Source organism: Meleagris gallopavo, chromosome 6 (genome assembly GCF_905368555.1).
Source record: "Meleagris gallopavo chromosome 6, MGAL_WU_HG_1.1, whole genome shotgun sequence".
Taxonomy (NCBI): domain Eukaryota; kingdom Metazoa; phylum Chordata; class Aves; order Galliformes; family Phasianidae; genus Meleagris; species Meleagris gallopavo.
The window spans coordinates 26019396-26037351 of record NC_139409.1 but is presented as its reverse complement, the minus strand read 5'-3'; the positions used below and the strand labels follow the sequence as shown (position 1 = coordinate 26037351).

At 36.2% G+C, this 17956-nt stretch overlaps 1 protein-coding gene across 1 annotated transcript in view; it reads left to right on the top strand.

Annotated features, from left to right (window-relative positions):
- Positions 1-17956, top strand: part of THSD7A (thrombospondin type 1 domain containing 7A) — a 192197-nt gene that overhangs the window by 162143 nt on the left and 12098 nt on the right. Inside the window, exons 16-25 of the mRNA XM_085227509.1 lie at positions 3363-3368; positions 3801-3934; positions 4220-4373; positions 5150-5291; positions 5728-5843; positions 13192-13309; positions 13848-13993; positions 14540-14714; positions 15878-16051; positions 16983-17078. Of these exons, the coding sequence (XP_085083635.1) occupies positions 3363-3368; positions 3801-3934; positions 4220-4373; positions 5150-5291; positions 5728-5843; positions 13192-13309; positions 13848-13993; positions 14540-14714; positions 15878-16051; positions 16983-17078 (1261 nt within the window). The remainder of the gene's footprint in view (positions 1-3362; positions 3369-3800; positions 3935-4219; positions 4374-5149; positions 5292-5727; positions 5844-13191; positions 13310-13847; positions 13994-14539; positions 14715-15877; positions 16052-16982; positions 17079-17956) is intronic.

Here is a 17956-nt window from a genome sequence, read left to right as displayed (position 1 = left end):
CTACACAAATATGGGGCAGATGCACGTAGATTGAGATTGCTTAAATTTCCTCAGCTGGCGCAGAATCTGTTCAATCATTTGCAAGAGTTTAGTGCATAATCTGAACTGTAGAGACAATAAAATATTCGTTAATGTAGATGCTGAAGACCATGTTTCTGAAGATAATTTCTTAACAGTGGGTGAAGTATTTCTCATTACAGATGCCAGAGCTACTAAGATTATTTGCATTCTAGACCATCCTAGATCTGAAAATAAATAATACTTCAAACACCCAGAATATTGTCCTTCATGGCATTTTAATCAATTAGATCCTTACCTTCCAAGTATACCTGCACTGGTATATCAGTTCAGGAGTGTGCTTCTGAAGTCAATCTCCATGTTGTCCCAGTAACCAGAATTGATTTTCGTAGAGAAAAATCTGGCTGCCCAAACTAAATCCTGTTCAAGTGATACTAAGCCAAGAGACATGACCTTAGAGCATACTGGGAGTGTTTTGATGAGGAATGAACATTTAATCTGTGGGAATAAGTTTAGCACTAATTCAAATCAAGCCCCTGAAGTTCACAGAATCACGGAATGGCCAGGGTTGAAAGGGACCTCAAGGATCATGAATCTCCAACCCTCCTGCCACATGCAGGGCCACCAACCTCCACATTTAATACTAGACCAGGCTGCATAGGGTCTTGAACACCTCCAGGGACGGGGCATTACAGATACAGAACATGGTGAGCTTGTCTGATGGCTCACTTAATGCCAGTGTGAAGTAAAGCTGTATTATAGTGCAGTAGATTGGTACATGGCTGTTCATGTTTTCCTGTTTACTTGTAGAGTTTTAGGAAGGAAAAAAAAATGCCTTTTCAATTAACTTACAATTTTTGAAGTCGATTTATATTAATACTGTTGTTGAATTTAATTTACTTTGCAAAGGCATGTTGAATGACCACATGATCTCTGTAAATGTGATGTCAATCTACATTTGAATAAAATGCGTGTACTTAATATTATCCTATTGACATTTTGCTACCACAAAGTGAAATGGCATCTTGTTCTAATTTTCTGCTTTAGGGAATGTAATTAATTTTAGTTTATAAAATATGTATTCAACTAATAAACTAAGTTTGTGATCTGGTCTAGCAAAACATAGACTAGAACGTGTGTTGCTGAATTTGGGTCAGCCCATAAGAATCATTTAGATTAGGAGGAATATGTTTCAACAGGAAAAAATATGTAGTCTATAGAAAAATATTTTTATTTCTTTAATACTCGTGCAGAACATAACAGGCTCATTTTTGTCCTGCATCTAAGTGATTTTGCTTAAGGTCTGTTGGCCTCTTATGTGCAACACTATTGCCCTCTACCGGTGTTTTGATTTGTTGCAATGTGACGTTTTCCAAATAATCATAAATGATTTATAATGTAATTACTGTAAAAAAAGAAAAATAAAAATATGCAGTACTTCATGAGAGAGTTACACACATCGTATAGTGTCAAAAAATTTAGAGGATATATCTTTCAATTTAAAATACATTCATTTTCTGGACATCTCAGAAATATTCTGGGGGGTGTGCCTACATTCTAATTACCAAGGAACAACAAGTTAGTTAATTAATCTAAATCTATTCCAACATTCATTTGTCTGGAAAACTACTGAAGCTTCAGAATACTTATTTCATATAATTGGTACTACGTGTACATATAAATATATAAGATATGCTTAGGTGCATACATACATAACATAGTGGTTAGACTGGGTCTTTGGTGGCCTTAGATATAGGGGATATGACATACAGAAGGGTTATACTGTAGGTAGAAAACTTAAAAATATTATTTCTGAGAAAAGCTTGCAATTTGTAGTCTAGCTCATGGATGAGAAGATGATAGGGAGCATGTAGGCAGTCTGCTAGCATAAACATAAAAGGCTCTTTTAAAGGAGGAGGAAATAATCCATCTTCCAAGACCATCATGAATAGAATAAAAAACAGTAGGCTTAGAATGCTGCAAGCAGATTTTGGTTAATCCTTGGGAAATTTTTCTAATGGCAAGACAAGTGAAATGTGGGAATAAAGTGCTTAAGGTGTTGTTAAGTTTTAAGAGCTGGTTACTCAACATCCAGGGCTAACGTATACATGACTCTTTTGGTGGAGAATGAGCACAATAAATGGAAGATGTCTCATTTAGCCCATTTTCTCCTATGTATTCCTGGGTCATACATGCTGAGTAGCTCCTAAACCAAGCTCCAGATTACTCTGCATTGTCTGAGGTTAAAAGTCATAGTAATATGACATAGCAGTCAGGATTATTATAAGATTGCATCAGTGGTCTTCAGAGGATATCAAGTGAAGAGACTAATCTGAGATTGCTGGAGGAAATAAAAGGATAAGGGCATCCCTATTCTCCTTGCCTCCAGGTATTATTTTCTCAGTCATTCAGCGGATGGGTATGCACTCCTTACGCTAACCAGTTACTATGGCCTGCAGACATAGTTGCAGAAGTACAGATAGGGTCAAGAGAACATCACTAAGCACATACATGAATAAAGTACAGATAGGGTCAAGAGAACATCACTAAGCACATACATGAATATACAAGTTTTATGTATTTTTTCTTATGTCAACCAGAGCAAGATATATACAGACATTTTCATGAATTAAGGCTTCACTATTTTCGTTTTGGAAATCCTCAACAAAACAAATAAAGTGCCTCTTCTCAGGCACTTTATGAGAAGAGCAAATTTGAGATCACCTGATGAGACTGAATGTCTACAACTCTATGGGGCCAGCTGATGTTTACCACTGAGTTAGTGCCTGCCTGGTTCACAGAAGGCACAGATATGCTGACTATTGTGGTTTACGTGTATATAGGCTGTTAAACTGCATAGTGATATCTCTGTCTCTGCACATCCATTGTTCGGTGGATTCTGTTTCTGATTGTAAGTTCATAAACTAACAGTTCTGTTTTTCTATCAAAATAGTGTTTCTGAAACGAACACTGTCTTATTTAAAATAAAGTCTTAGATTCTCTAGAAATTCTAGTTGTGCTGACCTAATACCCATAATGGCGTGTGAAGTTAGCTGATATAAGTTAATTTTGAAGCAAGGGGCTTTAAGTGATCTGTAACATAACTGTTAGTAGTTATGTTTTGTAAACTTCTATTTTCTTCCAAAGAATGCATCTTCAAAAATTCCTCAAAAAATAAGGAAGATCCAAGAGAAAAAAAAGGATGTGTTTTGCTTTTCAGAAGTCATAGGGTATTGTTTGTAAGGAAAACAAAATGAATGCTTTTTAAGTACCTATGTTTAACTCTAATCATTCTTTTTATCTTTCTTTTTTTTCTTTTGGGTTCATGAAAATACTTTCTTCAGGCTCAGGTAAGAGATTCTAAAACAGTGAAATAACCTTAACATGGGCTCCCTGATAATGCTTCAGTGTATACGTTGTCTGCCTTTATTTATTTGTTTTTCTCTGCAATGTATCTTTAAGAAAACATACGGAAAATTTACATATAAATTACTATATATATATATAAATATATATATAAATTACTATATTTCTATTCAAAGTCTGTTTTCAAATCTATAAAAAATACTAATGCTGGTATTCTTGTAGATTTATATCAAGCATTTTATCAATATTATTATTACAGCCTTTAAAACAGCAAGTTCTATAGATGTCAAATTAATTACATTTGTTATTCTTATCAGAAAGATCATTAACTTTTTTTGCTTATATCTCGGCATGATCTCTGTTGCATATTTATCTTGATTGTGTGCAACGAAACTGACACTCAGTGTGTATTCCAGGTATATGAGGTAGTCCCATGCCACAGTGACTGCAGCCAATACATATGGGTTACCGAGCCCTGGAGCGTCTGCAAGGTGACCAATGTGGACTTAAAAGAGAACTGTGGAGAAGGTGTTCAAACAAGGAAAGTCAGGTAAAACAATATTGTTCCTCTTTCAATCTGAAGTACCTCTTGGCGCGTCATCAAAAAGGAACATTTATATTCTGTGCATTTTTTTATATGGCTGTCATCTATATAAACAAAAATTCTTTTCATCTCTTTGACTTACTTGAGTTTTCATAGATCAATATTCTGTTACTTCAATTACTTTATTTTTTGTGTGCTGACAAAATGTTAAAATGCTTTAAAATAGTGTGGATTATAGTCACGGCACAAAATCCATGGCAAGTGCAGTTTATGTGCAGTTCTTTTTTCCAGATGCATGCTGAACACTGTGGATGGTCCTTCTGACACTGTGGAGGACTACCTGTGTGATCCTGAAGAGATGCCACTTGGTGCTAGAAAATGCACACTGCCATGTCCAGAAGACTGTGTTATGTCTGAATGGGGATCATGGTCTCGCTGTTCTTTGGTAAGAAGTGTATCATATATGAATTATTGTGTTAAGATGCTGAACTGAGCACTAAGTACATGTAAATATCTGTATTTACTGTCATAATTTACACTTAGATGCAAATAAAGCTGTGCAGGTATTTTTTATTCAGTGAAATTGTTCCCAAAAGTTCATCTTCATAAATAAAAATGTCACAAATGGACATTGTTCAGTATGGGTAGGTTCTGTGTGTTGAAATAATTTCTTCAGTGGTTTTTGCCTAGCTTTGATCCTCTCTGTAGCAAGAGAAGGTAACCAGTGTATTGAAAATGTCACTGTTCTGGAAAGAGCAAAGTTTGTAGTTAAACACAGAAAGATGATTTTGGATGTTTTCTTGCCTTCCTGACAGGAATCTCCAAAGAAAATGCCAAAAACTTCAAAAGTAAGAAAAGTTTCAGGACCTCTGAGTATTCAGACTCCAGTGCACTGCAGTAGGGCATTCGCAAAATGAGCCTCTAAATATCCAGTTTGTGAATGAAATTATTTCGAAGCACAATACTAAGATATGAACTAGTTGGGAAAATACCAAGGTGTTATCCAATTAAAGGATATTTCAGCTTGCTTGGTACCAAATTTAAACAGCAGATTAAATTTGTTCCGAAGTAAAAAAGAAATGATTTCTCATAGGCAACAACACGAGCCTGTTATTTTAAATTTACATTCTGTCAAGAGGTTACTTGAAAGGTTGTTATAATATTGCATGGAAAGGTATCAGAGTGCCATAATATCAAGATATTTCCAATTTCTCTTTCAAGCCATGCAATGGAAGCAGTGTCCGTGAAAGGTCATCAGAATCTCTGAGACAACCAATGGAAGGAAAGTCTTGCCCTGCTGCCACTGAGACTGAAGTCTGCACTTTGAACAAAAACTGCTACCACTATGACTACAATGTGACAGGTATTTGTGGTCTTATCATCTAGTGACATCATCAGACTATGGCTTAGTTCCATTCATCTTCCAGGACACTTTTTTCAGCTTTTCATTCTTATCCAGAGCTGTGAGTCTCATACAGAGGACTGTTGCAGTCTGTTTGATTCATACAAAACATTATTGAAGACTTTGCAGCTGGGGTGTAGGGTGCATGCTTTAACACCAGGAAATTTATTTAAATTATCATTTTGTTATTTCCTCAGAATCTGTGCAGATTGAATTGAATATGAACAGTGCCTGCTTCCAAAAACAAGTAGCAGCTGGCTTCCCTCCATGAGCATTGCACGTGTAAAAGTTGCTATGGGGATTATTTTATGTCAACAAAATTAGAATTAAATGGGAGATGGGATCATTATGAGTTTTATCTAAAATGTCTGCTACGCTAATGAATTCTTATTTCCAGACTGGAGCACATGTCAGCTCAGTGAGAAGGCTGTCTGTGGTAATGGAATCAAAACGCGGATGCTCGATTGTGTTCGCAGTGATGGCAAATCAGTTGACCTGAAGTACTGTGAGGAGGTGAGTGGGTACTTGTAAGATTCTTTCTAGTGGTGCTAATTAATGCTGAGCCAACTACAGTCTACAGCATATAACCCATCATTGCCAGCTGTTTCACAACACTATTCGTGGATTGTTAAGTACCTCTGAAACGAACTGTGCCATCAACAGTGATATTTATACAATTTCCTTTTAAGTGCCTCCATGAAGGTATGCTAATTGTTATGTCCTGAAGGAAATGACTTAGAAACAATAATTAATAAAGTAGAATAAAGACAATAAATCTTAATCAGTACACTAATCATCATTCTAATTTGATATAATGTCTGCATGGAGCTTTGGACAGCTGCCAGTATCAATCATTTACTCAGTGTGTTGGAAAATATTTCTCACGTGCCATTCTGCAGCTGGGTTGAATGTTAACTTCATGTAGTCAGCTGTGCAACACAAAAGGTACCCAGACTAGTGTGAAAAAATGAGCAGTGTGAAGGAAGTATTAATGAAATAGGAGCATATATAGAGTGGTTTAGTCAACAAATAGGAACCCTTAAATTTTGCAAAAGCCATATTGCAAATGTTCAAATTAAATTCAAATTTGACAGGACTGTTTTTTTTCTGGCATTTGTCGATCATTCTAAGTATTTTCAGTCGCATAGAGATAGTAATTTGAAGTAAAATGAGAAAACAATAGAGAGAAGTTTTCAGTTGAGACTGGTACTTGCTTTTGTGCCAAGTTCCTCCTTTACATGTAGATTTTGGGATTATAATCTAATCTAATATTTGGTTAATTTATACCTCAGGAAAAACTTCAGAGTTTAGTTACCCACCAGCAAGTTTATATGAAATTAATACAGGAATGCATTCATGCATTATTTTCATGTTTCAGGGCATTGAAAGAAAAGTATTGTTCCTTGTGGGTTTTTTTGTAAGAGGTAGAAATATAGATTAATTCAAACCAGAACATGATATAAAATATCCATTCACATGAATATCCCATTAGAAAAAAAGTATGTACTTCATTAGATATTTAGGATAAATATATTTCTTATACCATAAAGCTCTTAAATTGTTCCTATTGTTGTTATTGTTAAGAATTTAAACAACCTTTAAAATAAATGGTTACTTTTTACACTGGAATCTCATTGCAGAAAACCTCTGGAGCTCTCCTGCTCCAGAAGAAATGAAAGTTTATTACTCAGGAACTAACTAGAGCAACAGAGATAACATACAGGGGTCTCAAAAACTACTTGCCATAAATGATTGGCAAATTGACATCAATGAATTGGAGTTCTCACTTTACAGCAGCCACTGTGACACAGTTTTATTTACCTTTTTGATTTGCTGGACCATGTAGAGATACATCCTTGTGTAAAAGATCTGATCCACTCCTCAGTCACACTGTTAAGACTATGTGTTCAATTCTAGATGTGTAAGCAGTGGTACAGCAAGGTCAAAGACTGATCCAATAAGCGTGAGGACTAAAACCAGTTAACCTGATAAGCAAGAAAGCCAGGCTGTTTCAGTCTTACTGGATCCTTCAGTCTAAAGATGTGAAAGTGAACTCTTGTGACCTTCTGGGTCAGAAGAGGAGAGTGTTGAAGAAGTTATCAAAACATGTATATGTACTATACACTTTTAACTAATCTAATCATAAATGGTCCTTTAGTTTTGTTTTGTTTTGTGGTTGTTTGCTTTTTTCTTTTTTTCTTTTTTTTTCTTTTTTTTTTTTTTTTGCGGGGGAGAGGGGAATCTGTATTTTTGCATTATAAAAGCAGTACAGAAATATTGTGTCAAGTTCAAAATAAGCTGTGTGTGGTTAGAGAGGTTGATGGTAGAAGAAACACTAAGTAATTCTGTAATGATTTAGCTAATGGAATTTCCCCTGGACTATCATAAAATTTTATATTGACTGTATGAATAAAGCAAAAGTTCTATCTAATTTATGTGCAGATCAATTTACAGAATTACGATTCTTATTATTATATGGAAGGAAGGGAGATCAGACTAGCTAAACCTATTCTGATCCCTTAAAAAATGAAGGTCTTATTTCCTTGATAATACATGGTTCATAAAACTAATAAAAGCCTTGTATTAAAAAATCCCTTCATGTTGTCTTTTAACTATCACCATTTTCATTTATGAGCATCAGTGTCATCAAAGACTGAATTTTCTTCCTAGTTTCCATTTTCTGACTATTGCTTTCATAATACATTTCATGTGATCCTGTGTTTGTTTTGGTCAATCTGATAAGAAGCTAGCCAATCATCCTGATTACTGCCAGGATAAATTAATTAGTAGAGCTTATTTCCAAGTCCTAGTTATGTTATCATAGTTCCCTTCAAATTCTCAATGTACAGATTACTTGGTCTCTAACTCTAAAAAATTAGCATGTCACAAGTACTCAGATTGTCTTTTTCATATTTGAAAATCAAATCACTAAAGCAAGTTGGCTCTGGTCATTCTCATTCTCAGACTTAGGGACTTATTTTTATTCATTTACCAGCAATTACACATCAGAAAAGACTAGGAACCAGCGACTTTGTCTGAATCAGATAGCAAATGCAAAACGTTTTGATTTTTTTTTTGGCAAATAGTCTGTCTAACAGATTACATGATTAACCTCCCACAGAGGTTAATCGGTCACATGAAGCATACTTATAAACAAATTTTTTATTATCCCAGGATTTATGGTACATGTTGGTCTGACAATCTGCCTCCCCTGTCACATAAAGCCAAAAATAAAGGACTCTGTGCTAGTATTTGGTGTAACTTAAGTACTTGCCATTCACTCAACAGAAACCACCTCTCATCCAAAGCTTGTCCAGCAACCTTTTCAGATCACATTTCCAAATTTTTTGCCAGCCACATTTTTTAAGATTTGCATTGTGAACTCTGATTCATCAGACAAAGGAAGGAGAGGGATGAAAAAAGAATGTGGGATTAATATCAAATTAGAGCAGACAAATTGTTCATCAAATTCATTTCAGCAGCATGTCAGTGCCTAACACATGCGGCTGGCAGATCCCTAGGGTTAGTCTGGCCTTCAGCTTTTTCCTCTTCACCTTTAATGTCTTGGGCTTTTGCTTCTCTAGTTGCCAAGGTCCAGCTGAGAAGGTCAGTCCTAAAAGAGAACAGTCGTGTTCATGCAATTGCCAGAAATCAATTATGTAGATTTTGAGCCTTTGGTCAGAAGATTTGACCCAAAAGCAGACTTCAAAGACTATTTTATGGTTTCCTAATTATCCAAGTTCCAGATGACCCAAAAGTTTCAGATGTTGATGTGTGCAATATCTGGTTAATCAAGGTTACAGTGCTCAACAGCAAAAAGCTGTGAGCTCATTCTTTGATATATAATGCAGAACAGAGGTCTAAAATCTCATTTGTCTCAATATACACTACTACAAATGCAAATTTAAGACTTGGTGAGTCTACCAGAGTAAGACATTTTCAGTACTTATGGTAGTTTATTTATGAAATGTATGCTAATGTTGTGCCTAATTATTGCTTTATGCTTTCATTTAAGTAGGAAATTGTGAGTTTATTTCCTTTTTAAAGCCTTAACTGCTAGTTTCATGCCATTAACCTTTGCAGTTGTTAAAATTAATAGGTTTTGAAAAGCTTAGTTGGCTTTTTTAAAAGAAAAACAACACGTGGCAGGATTTATTTACTTAAGATATCAGAAGCCTTCTGGAATTCTGAAAGGCATCAATGAGAATCGGGGTTCACTAATGAAGGTCAGTGAATAGGACCATCTTTTATGCAGGGAAACTGCAGATCTCTTCATATTAGCAGAATTGATTTTCCTTCACATTTTATATCATACCTTTTATAACTCATTTTGAAGTTATGCAGGTTGCAGAGATTTTTATTGTCATGCTAATATTTATACCACCATTGTATTCCATCTTGTGTTATATATTCTCATGGGTATTAGCCAGAATATCTCTTCCTCTTTGACTGGGGAATATCTGGAGCACAGGACTTTATAAGAGCATAGAAATGGCTTTACAAAATCAGACCCATGCAGACCACTGTCTCTAAGCACAAATTGGCACTTCCCTGTGGGGATTGCATCACTTCTTAGTGTTTCACTGAATTCAGCCCCTAGAACTGTGTTTGTACAGATCCTGTGTTTGGGAGAACATGTAAGTCTGTTCCCACATCACCTTCCCTCATTCTCCTCCACTGTTTGCAGCTTTTGTATCAAAAGTACTGGTGATATCTTCTTGTACAGAAAGTTGTTGTTGTTTTTTTTTTTTCAGAAAAACATATATTGATGTGGGTTTTTTTAGGACAAGTCATTCTCACTGTCAGTTTACAGTGTGAGCGTCATGTCATTGTTATTGCGTGCAGTAGAATGGATGGCTTTATTGTAATAAGATCACAAACTGTGTTGAAAACAACAGCAAAAGCCTACAAAGAAACAAACGAGAGGCAGAACTGTGTCCAGTTCTGGGCTCCCCAGTTCAAAAAAGACAGGGATCTCTTGGAAAGAGTACAGCGGAGGGCCACAAAGATGGTGAAGGGCCTGGAGCATCTCCCCTATGAAGAAAGGCTAAGTGAACTGGGTCTGTTTAGCCTTGAGAAAAGAAGACTGAGAGGGGACCTGATCCAGGTTTATAAATATCTGAGGTGTGGCGGCCATAGCGGTGAGGCCAGTCTCTTTTCGGTGGTACGTGGAGATAGGACGAGGGGAAACGGACATAAGCTGCAGCACAGGAAGTTTCGCACGAATGTGCGTAAGAACTTCTTCACGGTGAGGGTGACGGAGCACTGGAACAGGCTGCCCAGGGAGGTTGTGGAGTCTCCTTCTCTGGAGATATTCAAGTCTTGCCTGGACGCCTACCTGTGCGACCTGGTGTAGGGAACCTGCTTTGGCAGGGGGGTTGGTCTCGATGATCTCTAGAGGTCCCTTCCAACCCCTACAATTCTGTGATTCTATGATTCTGTGATAAGCAGATGCCAAGAAAAGAATAAGGCAGAGAAACATACATGAGTTTCCATCTATTCTCTCATCCTCCTCCTGTTTTTAGCTATTGGACTGTGCTTGCCAGATGTAGTTTCTGAGTGTTTAAACCTCCAGTTTCTGCCATTAATTTGTTCAGTTTCTATTGAGCTCTTGAAAACTTGCTTCATCTGCAGCCTTCTATAAACACTGTCAAATGTATGCTCAATCTCTTCCTTTTTTTTTGGTTTTGAACTCAGCTCCTAGCACCAGTTGCTAAGTAATACTAATTTCATAATAACATTTTCTATGACAGGGGACAGCTTTGAAATGAATTAAGCTATTAATGCCTGATAGTTAAGTATATACTCCTATTTCAAAATACTTTAATGACACGTCACAAATTGTTTTGTCCCTTAGTGTACAGTTGAAGACAGTAGGGTCTCCAACTGCATCATGACTTACAATTTGAGACAGGTCAGAGAGAAGATTTATCAACTGTGATCAGAGTTAGAGAACATTTGGACAGCATCTCATTCTCTATGCCGACATTCTCTGTCAAGTGGGTGCAGAGACTCGACATACATGCTATTTCAGGAGAAAGAAGAAGTTGAAGAAAAACAATCGTTCAAATGTTTAAAAAAGCCAGATATCCGTCCTTGGAAGGGAGGAACTGCAGAAAATCAATTAATATGCTAACAAAGCCTGGGAGGGATAAACTGCTTAAATAGTTAGTTCACTGGCCCAGTTCTGAGAAGGAATCAAATAGAAAAATGTGACAATATGGAGAAATGGCTCTCGGTGGAATCTGTAGTAATGAGACACCAGTGTTATCTTAGCCCAGAAGCAGAAGTTAGACACAATCAGACTGCTGGCTTTTAGTTGAGAAGAGTGTTCTTCTAGTTAGGATAAACTTCTTAGCCAAATCTCTCAAAGCATAAAGACCCAACAGATGAACTCAATGATTCTTTTAGGCCCCTTTCAACTTTTGGATTTTATTATTCTAAATATTAATGATTTTATCACCACAGTATAAAGTAAAAGTACAAGCTGAAGCCCTCATTTTACAGGTTATTATTTAGAAAATAATTATTTAAAAGATTTGAGAATATATTTAAGAGTCAGAATATGCCATTAGGACTGTGTTGCCACTGGGACTTTGTTGCATGCTCAAGTGACAAAAAGGGCAAATGACATCCTGGCCTCCATTCAAGGAAGGTGACGCTGCCCCTCTACTCTGCGCTGGTGAGACCTCACCTGGAGTACTGCATCCAGATGTGGAGTCCTCAGTACAGGAGACACACAGACCTGTTAGAGTGAGTTCAGAGGAGGGCCACGGAAATGATCCAAGGAATGAAACACTTCTTCTGTGAGGACAGGTTGAGAGATTTGTGGCTCTGGGGAGATTCGATAGCAATTTTTCAGTATCTACAGGGTGGGCTGTAAGAAAGAAGATAACAAGATCTTTAGCAGGGTCTGTTATGATAGGACAAGGGGAAATGGTTTCAAACTAAAAGAAGGAAGATTTAGATTGGATATAAGGAGAAAGATTTTTATGATGAGATTAGTGAAGCACTGGAACAGGTTACCAGGAGAGGTGGTGGAAGCACCATCCTTGGAGACATTCAGGGTTTAATCTAGTTTTAGCTGTCCCTCTTCATTGCAGGAATGTTGGGCTATAAGACCTTTAAAGATCCCTTCCAAGTCAAATGATTCTATGATGATCAGAAATAGTGTGGCCAGTAGGAGTAAGGAAAAGATTGTCCCCATATACAGAGCACTGGTGAGACCACTCCTTGAATATCATGTTTAGTTTTAGGCTCTTCACTACAAGGAGCACATCGACTTGGTTGAGTGCGTGCAGAGAAGAGCAATGAAGCTGCTGAAGGGACCAGAAAACAGGACATGTGAGGAGGACGTATGAGGGAACTTCAGTTTTTAGTCTGGAGAAGGCTGAGGAGAGACCTCATTGCTCTTTACAATTACCTGGAAGAAAGTTACAGGAAGAAAGCATCAGCCCTTTTTCTCAGGTGATGAGGGATAGTGTGTTAGGAAGCTGTCTTAAAGGCGTTTAGATTAGGTACTGATGAGGGTGATCTGGCATTGGAACAGGCTGCCCAGAGAAGTGCTGGAATCCTCATCCTTGCAGATGTTAAACAGGCAGGGATGTGGTTTAGAGATGGGACTCATTCCATCAGTTTTATGGCTGGACTTGAAGAATTTAAAGATAGTTTCTAACCTAGATTATTCTATGATTCTGTGAAATGAGATTTAAAATATCTTAATTGTTTTACTTTTAATTTAGGAATTATTTCATGTTTACTTAAAGCTTACTTGTTTCAGATTCACTCTGTCCAAATGCATACTGAGAACTGCTGGCATAAACTGAACATTACATGCTAACTATTGGATATTTTCTTCTAGCTTGGTTTGGAAAAGACATGGCAAATGAATATATCCTGTGTGGTGGAATGTCCTGTGAACTGTCAGCTCTCTGACTGGTCATCTTGGTCTGACTGCTCTCAAACATGTGGCCTTACAGGTCTGCATATAACCTTGGAGTATTTTAAAGACACAGTTTTCTTTTCCTTCCCCGTCCTGTTTCCTTTCATCTTCCTTTCCCCTTGCCCCTTCATTTTCCTTTTCCCTTCCCTACACATAATTCTGTATTAACTCAGGGGAAAAACAGCAGCAAACTCCAGATGAATAGTCAGTATCTCCACAGAACTGCCATAAACATTTTATAATCTTCAGAAAGAGTATTTTTCCCCAAGCTTCTGAACTGGGAATTTACTAATTTTTTCTGTCTATTACAGGAGTAATCTGAAATCCTGATCAGACATCCTCCTTCATGCAGTACTTCATGCTGTACTGAATATACAGTGTCTGACTCAGAAAATGTAAAATAATAAAATCCTTATAACAGGCAAGAGCCAACAGATTTGCTTTACTGTCCAGTTTGTCAAATTTGAAAAAAATACATTATTCAAACACTGCTTTTCACCAACATAGAACCATCTTGAACAATAAATCAGGCTAGCCACTGTGCTATTACCTATATTGCTGCTTCTCGTTTGCAGGAAAAATGATCAGAAGAAGGACCATAAATCAACCGTTTCAGGGAGATGGGAGGCCTTGTCCTTCTCAAATGGAGCAATTCAAGCCCTGTCCAGTTAAGCCTTGTTATCGATGGCAGTATGGTCAATGGTCTGCATGCAAAGTAGAGGTAAGTCCCACAGTGGACATTGAAATTATGGAGGTAGGCATGTTTGAAATATGCCCGGATATCTGTTTCAAAGCATTGTAACCAGCTTGCTTCCATATACTTTATACAAAAATGTGAAGATTTATTTTTAGTGTTCGTATTTGTCAACAGGTATAACAGTGTCCTACAGACATTCAAAGTACAAAGGTAAAGTTTGGTATTTCAGTGATATCTTTGCTAATAACTGAAATCCTTACATTGTAAAAGAATATATGTGGTAACAGATGAGCATCCTTATTGGAAAAAAAACTCCTATCCTAGAAGAGATCTCTTAAGATACTGCCATGATTGCAATTTAAAAGCACAAGCTAGATCCATATATTAAGAAACAATGGTGACAGCATATTTTTTTGTTTGTTTCAAATGTAAAAAACGATGTATTTTTATTTTCCCTACTCAAATGAATACGTATTTTGGCAAAAAATAATAAGAGATGCAATGATATGTAGCTCAAATTCAGTCTTTTGACACTTTCCAACGTACAGCATCCATCTTCTCCTTCTCCAGGATGCTCAGTGTGGAGAGGGCACACGAGTGCGGAACATTTCCTGTGTGGTTTTTGATGGATCCAGTGAAGATGTAGGCAAAATAGTAGATGAGGAATTCTGTGGAGAAATAGAGCCTATTATAGATGGTAATAAAAAGATGGTACTTGAGGAAACGTGCACTGTCCCTTGTCCAGGTAAGAAAGCTATACAAATAAACATTACATTTCAAGATAGTTTGGTTTACTCCTTGAGTTAACAGTAATCAGTGTCTAGAATGAGCCACAGGCAATAAAATATTTTTCACATACTTTACTGATAGGGCAAATCTATCAAATGACCAACTGAGTTACTCTGGTGGTGGATTCACTACTGCTTACTACTAGATTTTAAATTTTGCTGAGCATGAACCTGTTCTTCAGCAGTCTCACATTTAGCCATTAAGAATAACTGCCCTATGGGGATGTGCTAATGATACGTTCCAGCTAATGTTTCCAAAAATCAGTGCTTGCTTTCCTATTGTGTATACATCCGTTCTTCAATTATTCATTTCTTCACATGGTTTCCTAATGTTGGCAAATAAAATACCTTCATTAATCAGGCATCTGGTCAACACAGTGCTGATTACATCTTTCATCAGTACAGTACAAGGTAGCTTTAATTTTTAATAGCTCTTTCGCTGAAATAATGAGAACTAAGAGGTTTATTAATGAGTCTGTGTATAGTCATTTGATACTGCATCTTTTACAAAATGGTCTGTTTATGTTATTTTGAAGATCTTTCTTAAATTTTCTTTAGCCAGAATTAGTCTCACTAATTTTATCTAACTAGTAGAATTTTTTTAAAATTATTTTTATTCCATAAAATTACGTTTTGCAAATCTCTATTATACTACCCTGGAATAACTGGAATAGAAATTTTAATCACTTTCTCATTTCCCATTCTTATAAAGAATGCATCAGTAGTAGTTTCTACTGTCTGTTTAAAGTGCTTCTGCATGAGGATATGTGGCAATCTTTTTAAAACTCAACAATGCTTTCTCTTTCTGGTGTCAAAGAGAAGTAATGAATAGGATGTATAAAATTAGCCTAAGATACACAGTGTACAATTCCCTAGTATTCGTTAAATCCAAACATTGTGTGGAGCTGTCATCAGAAACTGAAAATGAGTCTGACCTTATGGGAATGCTACAGAAACCTATTCTGCTTTCCAACAAATAGACTTTTTTTATCATCGTTATTATTTTCTGCCTCACAGATACTTAGAAGGGCTCAGAATTTCTAAGTTTTTCTAAGTCATACTCATTGTCATGAGCTCTTCACATACATCGATGATCTTTTATCTTCTAATAAAAATTCAGGGGACTGTTATTTGAAAGAGTGGTCAGAATGGAGCCTTTGCCAGCTAACCTGTGTTAATGGTGAGGATCTTGGCTTTGGAGGCATACAAGTCCGATCTCGGGCAGTAATCATTCAGGATTTAGAGAATCAACATCTTTGTCCAGAACAAGCTTTGGAAACAAGACCGTGCAGTGGTAAGTACCAAAATACACATCCTCTTCCTGTAATAAATAAAATACAGAACTACAGTATGTTTCTCTTCTTTCTGCTGAGGCTGTCAAAATTAGGAAATTATGGATTTGGTGGACATAGAAATGCATTTAATATTTTATTTTCCAAATATCAACTATGTACCAGAAAAACTTGGAAAATTTAACTATTATATGTTTTCACTTCAAACACATTTTTTAAATCTCTTTTTAATAATGAAATACCTTTTCAAGATTTGGGAAAAAAAATAGTTGCCTTATTTGCTTGATAATTTCTTAATTAAAAAAAAAGGATATTATGATGCATAAACAAATCCGGTCTGCTCTTATAACATGACAATGACTAAAAAGTTTGTCTTACTGCTAGTACTGAGCAAAATACCTAAGAAAAGACATTTCCTGTCCATTTAGATCCAGGCAGATGAATAATAAAAAAAAAAATTACTGGACAACTAAGGTACAGAAAGACTTCATATTTTATCCCAGACTATATAAAATGTGTACAGTGGAATAGAGATGTGAAGCCAGATACAGCCAAGCCTACTTTACCATACTCTGGAATAGTAACTATAGCATAGCTTTACCAGGAAAGAAAGCTGACTCCTAAATGACTTTTCACAACAGATGGGCCCCAACTGTTATGAGGTTGTTGGAAATGTCTGTTTTGCCCATTAACTATATTGGTCTTACTCCACATGCAATGTGTATGAACATTATTGTTCAGTCTAGAAGACATCCATTCTATTCTGTATGCATCCAGTAAGTGCAGACTTCTATGTGTACAGTACACCTTTCTGAGTTGCCGGGTGAAAGAAGGACACCATAAAAGCCGTTAAACTTAATGTATTGCTGTCTACTTGTGGTAGGCTGAAGTCTTTTCATCAAATCTCTTAAAAAATGAATGTTTCCTGTATAGATGGCCACTGCTATGAATACAAATGGATGGCTAGCCCCTGGAAGGGATCTTCTCGAACTGTGTGGTGCCAAAGGTCAGATGGCTTAAACGTCACAGGTAATTATTTGTTTTACCTATACACAAAAGCCTGGAAAATAAGTGGATAATAAATTTTTTTCCCCAAAATGGGAATAATTTTTAAAAATAGTCTGATAAAAACACTTGTTCCTGATGTATGCTGTTGTGTTGAATCATCATGCTTTTGCAGACTAAAAACGTCAGCTCTGTTCCAGAATTATATAGCATGTAACAGTAAAAGTAAAAACAAATATTATATTCTATATTTGTCCTGGAATGTTGCACATTTTATATTTCTACAAGCATCTATATATTTCTAAATTTCACATTTCAAGTCCTGCAGCAAAGCGACCTTTTATGTATTAATGTACAGTGCATATACAGAGGCAGAGACACATGCAGTGCTTGACAATAACAGACATACATACATTCTGAAAATTATAACAGATTTTAATAAATACGTTAATATAAATTTGTTACTTTACATCAATGACATAAATTTATAGCAGGATAGTTCAGTAGACAATGATTGGATGGAGTTTCTTTTGACATAAACTAAGCTACAAAATATCTTAAATGAATGACTGAGGTGCCTGAATTCCAGAAAATCTTCCTACATATCTTATTTGCATGAGCTTATTTATCAGAATTAGGAATTATTTGGTGCATTTGTTTTTAAAAATATTTTTATATCAACTATGGTGGTTATAAACACACCCTCAATTCCAGCTCCTGTCAGGTCAAAGGGGGAAGTTCTGATTCATGATGGAATACATCATGACTGTCTGATTTGTTACTAGAAATAAATTTTTTGTATCATTTTTACAAGGTGTTGAAATTATTTTTGGTAATACTAAGTCTCTTTTCGAAGTCTCATTTTGCATTGTAAAATTATTAAAATAGATCATCTTCACATC